An 8,457-nucleotide genomic window follows, 5' to 3' on the forward strand; every position below is an offset into this window, starting at 1 on the left:
AAGATGAACTAAATCTAGCATTCAGTTTTTCTTTCTATTCCCTCCTTCTTTTTTGGGATACTTGATAATGCCTTGGAAATTGCTTTCTTTCTCCTCTTAGCCTTAATCTTTAATGGAGTGAATGAAACTGAAATCCTCTTTGATCGAATGACACTACTGTTAGATATCAATTCCTTTACATCAGTGGTTAATGCATTAACAGTATTAATCACATCATCATGTTTTTCCTTGCACTCTTCACATTTACATACACAAGATAAGTAAAGAGGGGCAAGATTGATCATTTTTCTACCATATAGAGGACAACATATCCGTCATGCAAAAATCTACATCGTCGCCAGAAATGCTTGCCACAACGAAATTCTATTGAAGTCATGACAAATACACATGAGCAACATCCGACATTAAATATTAACAAGGTATCAGAACCATATTCATGGTCCCTCAGCCTTATCAGTTTGGACCTACCAAACTTAACTGTAAAATTGCAGATATATTATTTGAATGATCTATGACTAATCAGTAAAAATAGCATTCACAAAATTAGTATACTTTGTGTGTGTTTCCACGATAACATTATCAGTAATACATACCTCCCACATATGAAGTGGTTCCATCTGCATGCAGCTTATTCTTCCGAACCTATCTTTACTGCAGCCTCTTGTGATGGTTAGGCAAAAGTTGATCAACTTTCAGTTCCTTTTATATCTAAAAAGAAGAAGGAAAAATTTATGTCACAGAGAGAAAATTATCATTCTATTGCAACAGATGTAGAGTCTATTAATTAGTTGTGGAGTCTGTTGCGTCAGATGTGGAGTCTGAAGCAACAGATAAAGAGTCTGTTGGAATACATAGCAGCCTTACTGGTGGTTTGATTTGTTCCAACAGTTGCTCCGTCTGTTGCAATATCAACAACAGCATAAACTACAAACAGCAAATAAAAAATATCAACAACAAAGAAAACAACAACATTTGTTCCAACAACATCATCAACAACAAAGAAGCATGCATCCTATGTTCCAACACCATCAACAACCAGGGACGGACCCACATGGAGTCCTTCGAGTGCACAAGCACAGACTGAACTCATATCAAACTTTATATATGTATATGGAAATTAAGATAAAACGTATATAATCTAATCAGTGAGCACCCATAGTAAGAGTTGTTTGGTTAGCCTAGTTGTTGTTTATGGGTGCTTAAGGCTATTTATTTCTTTTGGTCTTGAGTTCAATTCCCACTCAACACATATTTTTTAAATTTTGGTAACCATCTCTTCTCTCCTTATTCACTTTAAACTTTCTTTTATTTTTTTCTCCCTTACTCCTTGTGTTGATTGTTTGGACTCTACTATTTTTAAGCTAAGAAGCACCCACCATCTAAAAAAATTGGATCCGTCACTGTCAACAACACCACACCACAAGTTTCAACAAATCCAACCCCACTAACAACATCAATAACATCATCAACAATAAAGAAACAAACAAAATACATAAAAAAATGATACTGCCAACAAGATTTTTAAACTTCTCCGAACAGATGACTTTTTTTCGCATCTTGTAATAAAAACTCTCAGTTTGTTTATTCAATAATTAAAAGTTTCTTCAATTTTTTTAAATAAATATGATATGGAAAAATGGTAATTAAATAAAAAGGATATAAATAACTTGCACGAAGAAGATGAGAATGAAAAAGCAATAGTGAATCATACCTTAATGTTAAAAGGGGGTCAAAACAGCAATTTCAGTCGAGGAATCTAAGATATGGATATGGATCGATTTAGATCTGAACGAAAATTTATGAGAAAGAGGAGAGAAAAAAAGGTTGTGATAACCCTAAAGAGGATAGAAAGAAAAAAGATGAGAGACGAATAAAATAAAGTTAGGACTGAAGGAGAGATGAGATAATTCTAATTTCTAGATGTACTACCCTTAATATTAAATGACTAAACAAAGTGTATTTATTCAAATTTGTATTTTCAAAGTATAATCTTATTAATATTTTCTAAATGGGTGTGCCAAGTCAATAGGGGTCAACTGTAATATAATATGAAACGGAAGAAGTATTGGGGGTTTCAATATTCATTAATTGATATTCACTAATAATTTGAGGGCACGAGGAAGAAAATGGGTGACATTGAAAAGATAGGACAAGACTACTCAATGAGATTTTTGAGTTATCCAAGAAACATTTTTTACCACCTTTAGTAGTACTACTATTTTATCTACTCGGACAGAAGCTTGCTTTAAAATTAAAACAAAAAAAGATTTTCAAACAGATATGTCGTCTGTTGCAACAGATATAAATATCTATTTGAAAAATTCCAACAGCCTAGTCATCTGTGACAACAAATAGAAATGTCCATTTGATAACTAAATCAGAAATGTCATCTGTTACAACAGATATCAATATTTATTTGAAAATTTCCAACAGCTCAGCCATCCATCATAACATATGCAAATGTCTATTTGATAATTAAATCAGATATGTCATCAATTGCAACAGATATTGTTATCTGTTTGAAATTCTCCAACAGCTCAGTCATTTGTTGCAACAGATTTCATTGCAATTGATTTAGGTGGAACTAGGGATAAACGAATGAGTTCCTCATCAACTTAATGTTGAGATTAATAATAGTACCTACATCAATCTAGGTGGAATGAGGGATGGATAAATGAATCACAAGGTCAACTACAAATCTAATTGAGTCGTTGCATTTGCATGGTGTTAGTATTGCGTTCATCCTGACCTGAGTCGTCGATCGATCACTCTGAGTTAAAATGAGTTCTTATTAACTTAATGTTAAGATTAATAATAGTAACTACATCAATCTAGGAGGAACTAGGGATGAATGAATGAGCTCAAAGGGTCAACTACAACTTCATTTGAGTCTTTTAGCAATTGCATGATGAGACGGTACTACGTTCCTCCCGACAAGAGTCATCGATCAATGACTCTGAGCTGAACCAATTCTTACTACCTTATATATTCAACTAATACCTTAATTTAATAATTTGGGACTAGGGATGAGTTCTCATAGGGTCAACTACAACTTCAATTGAGTCTTTTGGCAATTGCATGATGAGACGGTACTGTGTTCCTCCCGACAAGAGTCATCGATCGATCACTCTAAGCCGAACCAATTCTTACTACATCACATATTCAACTAATACCTTAACTGATTAATCTAGTACAAGGGGTGAGTTCTCATAATATCAACTACAATAGATGACAGTGCCTATTTGATAATTTACAATAGATGGGTAATCTATTGTGATATTGACTTAATCCATTTGATAATTTACAACATATGGGTAATCTATCGCAATAGATGATTTAATTTGTTTGATAGTTTACAATAGATTCGTCATCTGTTGCAACAAATGACGTAATCTATTTGATATTTTACAACAGATGCATAATATGTTGCAACAGATTACATAATCTATTTGATTTGATCCAACAAAAAAGACATCTGTTGCAACAGGTTGAACATTTATTTATATATAATTCAATTGAGTTCATATGTTAGACTAATACCTTAATTGAATGTGAGTTCTCATAGGGTCAACTAAAACTTCAATTGAGTCTTTTGACAATTGTATGATAAGACGGTACTGTGTTCCTCCCAACCAGAATTGTCGATTGATCACTCTGAGCCAAATCGATTCTTACTACCTCATATGTTAGACTAATACCTTAATTGAATAATCTAGGACTAGGGGTGAGTTCTCTTAGGGTCAACTAGAACTTCAATTGAGTCTTTTGGTAATTGCATGATGAGACGGTACTACGTTCCTCCTGACCAGAGTCATCGATCGATAACTCTGAGCCGAACCGATTTTTAATACCTCATATGTTAGACTAATACCTTAATTGATTAATCTAGGACTAGGGTACTAATACCTTAATTGAATAATCTGGGACTAGGGGTGAGTTCTCATAGGGCCAACTATCGATTAATCTAGGACTAAGGGTGAGTTCTCATAGGGTCAGCCATAACAGATGGTAGTGCCTATTTGGTAATATACAACATATGGATAATCTGCTGCGACATATGACAATCCATTTGGTAACGTACAAAAGATGGGTAATCTTTCGCAACAGATGACTTAATATATTTGATAATTTACAACAGATTTGTGATCTGTTGTTACCTAATCTGATTGATAATTTACAACAGATGAGAAATCTGATGCAATATGTTGAATATTTGTTTTTTATAATTTTAATTAAGTTCATATGTTAGACTAATAGTACCTAAATTGATTAATCTAGGACCAGAGGTGAGTTTTCATAGGGTCAACTAGAGTACTCGGTCAACTACAACTTCAATTGTTTTTGTACAATTTCAATTGAATTACCTTTTTGGAAATTGCATGGCGAGAGGGTTAAAAATTACGCATATATTTTATGATTTTAAAAATAATTAAGACCGATTCGGACCAAATTAACATTTTCAAAAATTGTCATTCTTTTCCAAAATATAAATCAACCCATACAAAATATTTCATTATTTCAAATCTCGACGTCTCGCTCTTTCTCTCTCATTCTCACTCAACAATACAGTACAGACAAAACTACTCAACGAATTTGCTCAACCCTCCACAACAGATCATTTTTCTTCTCATTTTTGACAACATAGGTGTTATTTTCGACTTCATTCTTACTTGTATCAGTCGTTTTCTTTGTCTTCGTAGGCAACAGAGTTCGAGAAGAGCTATATATTTGTTATTTTTTTCTAAAAAATAAGGGCTTTTAAGTTAATAATGAAAATACAACTTTTAGTTATATTATCTTCGAGAATGGATTTACAATTTTGAGTTTTGCTGGTAAAATCATAGGAAGAACTCGAGAAATCCCTAATTTCCATCACAGTGTTCCGTTGATTGTCGTGGTATTGTTGGATGGTGGTGTTGTTATTGTTGTTGGTGGTGGTGGTGCTTGTGGTCGTCGTGATGGCACTTGTGGTGGCATTGGTTGGTGGTGGCATTGGTTGGTGGTGTTGTGGTGGCTGTCGGTGGTATCATTATTCGTGGTGTTTGTTTGTTGGCATTGGTTGGTGGTGGTTGTGGTGGTGGCTGTTGGTGTGTCGGTATTTGTGGTGTTTGTAATGTATTTTTAAAATTTATGCATACATAAATTGTAATGTAATTTTTGTTTTTCTTTGTTTATAGGTAAAACATGTCTCCCAAAAGAAAAGAAAGTGAAAGTGGATAAACGTCTGACCACCTAAAAAAAAGGCTACATTATAGAGGAATTCGGAGGAGCTTCCTGAACAATCTCAGTCAGGGAAAAGTAAAGTTGAGGAGAGATATGAAAACAGCATTGAGGGAGATGGACAAGGGTCTGTAGATAGTGATGAAGAAAATAAAAGTGAGAAAGAGGAGGAATTGGAGAGTGATAAAGAAAAAAAGGATGATCATCAACATGATGATAATGAATCACCAATGGAGCGTGAATTAATATCGACATCCCAGCATGATCCTATCAAAACTTTTATTATTGACAGGTTTCAAGTTGCGATGCCGATAAATAACCTAGAAGCAAAACAACTAACTAGTCAAATTGTACTTAAATGTTAGATGGGGAAAAATTTTGAACATTTTATGAAAATTATGAAGAACGAAAACATAGGCGGACTTTTTAAGAAGAGTTGATTTGGACGCTTTCTTGAGCTGCCTGAGGACCCCTCTGCCTATATCCATTTCCCTAAGATGATGGTATATGGTCCTCTCAAGCGCAGGATTAAGTACGTAGGGGATGATAAAGATCCGAAGGAGGGGGCAAGAAAATGCAAGGAAAAAATAGATGGGTCTTTTTTTCAAAATGTAGCCCAACTATGAAAATTATTATATTATATGATTTAAATGCATCTGTCTTTTTTTTTCTTTTTTATCGGTTGTGCATCCATGGATCGTGCCTACTGAGAAAGAGTCGATGATGACTTCTTATATTACTCTAGGCCATGTTGATACTATAGCAGACCCAACGGTGGAGTTAATAAATAAAGAATTGGAAGGAGCAACAGCCATAAGAAGAACAGTTAGGCAAGGTCAGCCTAATGTTGAGGCTCTTCATGACCAACCTTTTACTAAGGCAGATCCTGGTGTTTCTTCTGGTGGAGTTGTTGGTGTTAATGGTAGGCATGCTGATGCTTCTACCAATCATGTTGATGAGCATGTTGATGCTCAATAAAGAATAAATATGTTTGAAAACACCCTTTTTCACCCTTACAGAGGTCTCTCTCTCCCCTTTTCACCCTCGTGTTCTCGTTGCGAATGCAAAGAGTGCAAGGACAGACAAGATAAACTCTTTGAAAAATTAGGGGCTATCTCTAAATCTATCAAGGAATTCAAATCCAAGAGGTGTGTCATACTATCCAAGAAGGTGAGGGAGCCACATACTCCTACAATGTTGGTTAGGAGAAAGAAAAGAGCAACTAGAGGCGTACTCTCCGATCGGAAATCAAAAGATATTGCAATTCCTCCCTCTCCAAAAGTTGTTAAAGTTCAGGGTCCAATCAAGAAGGTGGACATATACGCAAAACTTGGCACCGAAGAGAAGAGGGATCTACGACAGGCCAAGAATGCCGAGCCAGGCGTACCAGATTACCCCAGGCCTCCCTTTTCCCCCAAGACTTCTAGACTATGACTGATATGCGTATGCCATACGAGGAAAAGACAAGTTTACTTTTCCTAACCTAGACCTTCTAATCTATCCAATGAAGAAGAAGCTACACAATAGATTTCACATCTGTTGCAACAGCTGGGTATACTAGTGCAACTGGTTGTGGTTCTGTTGTAACTTATTATCCATCTGTTGCCTAAGTTGCATTGGATTATTGATTCAAAGAACCCTATGCAACAGATGGACCATCCATTTCATCTTTACAATTACTAACCTATTTAAAAATTTACTTCTTATCTCACAGCATGTTGACATAATTCTCTGCCTTATGAGGAAAAAACAATTAACGTGCCGGAAAGCTTATGACGCTGCCGATAGGATAATGGACCTCGAATTCTGCAAGAAGCTCAAGGATATATATGATCAACTCAATGGGGAGGCGTTAGCCCTTGGCGTGGGACTTGATTTCCTAGTTCCTACGTTGGTCTTGGATAAAGAAGAAATGATAAAATATGTTGGAGGGGAGAGGCCAAATCCACACAACAAAAGCTGGACCGAGGTAAAAAGGATTCTTGCAGTCATTAGCGTGAATGACATGCATTATCAGGCTGTTAAGATACTACTCGAGGAGGGAAATATCAATGTTTATGACTTCAACGTACCTCTCATCGACGATTTTGATCTTTTTCTCCTCGTGGAGCCACTGATGGTGTTGTTACCTATCTTGTTGAGGGAGAGTAAACTGATGAATTATTTTCCAAAGGAGGTGTTGATGAAGAAATCATGGGATTTTGAAGATCGAAATAAGGGAATGATCCTTTCAAAAGATAATGTCGCTAAAGCGAACTGCTCGCACGCTCTTACACACATCGAATGTTTGTGGACCGGCACAGAAATGGCTGAGCCAATGACTTTTTTATGAGACAACGCTGTGGCAAACTTGCAAGAGGTCTGGGCTTATAGGGTACTAACTGGATGCTTGAATCCTGTGTATATAAAAGAGCCTATGAAATAGAAATTTTTAATTTCAAGTCACCTTTCACTTTATTACATCTACATGTAGTGGCAATAATTTTTTTCTGATGAAAGTTGAGTTTTTTATAATGCAATAGATTGTCAATCTATTGTAAAATATATTTAATCTATTCCGGTAGATAGTTTATCTGTTGCAATAGGTTGGTCATCTGTTGCATTACACCGATGTTATTTCTATGAATAATCTAATAATCTAAGTCTAATCTGTTGCAACAATGGGAAGACCTGTTTGATAATTTCCAATAGATGACCTAAATTTTACAACATATACCTAAATCTTTTTGATATTTTTCAACAGTTACGCTTGAATATCCATGTGCTCGACAACACCAAACCAGTAGCAAATACACACACCACCATGAAAATTTCAGTAATTAGGCTTGAATATCCATGTGCCCAACAACACCAAACCAGTAGCAATAACGGCAATACTGTAGTATATTCTTGCTCGATTTTGTTTCTCTTCAAAAGCCTTGACTTAGTTCAACAAACTCCAGATTACATGATTTGCTTGTTAAGGGTGTCGTTCTTTATACCAATCAAAGTAATCGCAATCACCCAATTTCTAAAAAAAAAAAAAGAGAACACAATTATAAAACAATTACAAGTCAATAATTAATCAACTAATTAAATAAAAAATATTACCTATGAAATCTTACAAGTAAAAAACCTACGACCGGGATTTTTTTGAGTCTAAGAAGTCTTTAATAGAGCTTCATGACTGCACTTACAATATCAAAAATCTTTATCACAAAAAACAGTGGAAGATGCGCTTGACATTGTCAAGCTCAG

The 8,457-nt window shown here is 35.2% G+C and overlaps 1 protein-coding gene across 1 annotated transcript in view; it reads right to left on the minus strand.

Moving 5' to 3' along the window:
• Nucleotides 1-284, minus strand: part of LOC107849641 (chalcone synthase-like) — an 11,748-nt gene extending 11,464 nt beyond the window's left edge. Inside the window, exon 1 of the mRNA XM_047401752.1 lies at nucleotides 180-284. Within this exon, the coding sequence (XP_047257708.1) occupies nucleotides 180-284 (105 nt within the window). The remainder of the gene's footprint in view (nucleotides 1-179) is intronic.
• Between the last annotated feature and the right edge of the window lie 8,173 nt (nucleotides 285-8,457).

Source organism: Capsicum annuum, chromosome 12, assembly GCF_002878395.1.
Source record: "Capsicum annuum cultivar UCD-10X-F1 chromosome 12, UCD10Xv1.1, whole genome shotgun sequence".
Classification (NCBI taxonomy): Eukaryota; Viridiplantae; Streptophyta; class Magnoliopsida; order Solanales; family Solanaceae; genus Capsicum; species Capsicum annuum.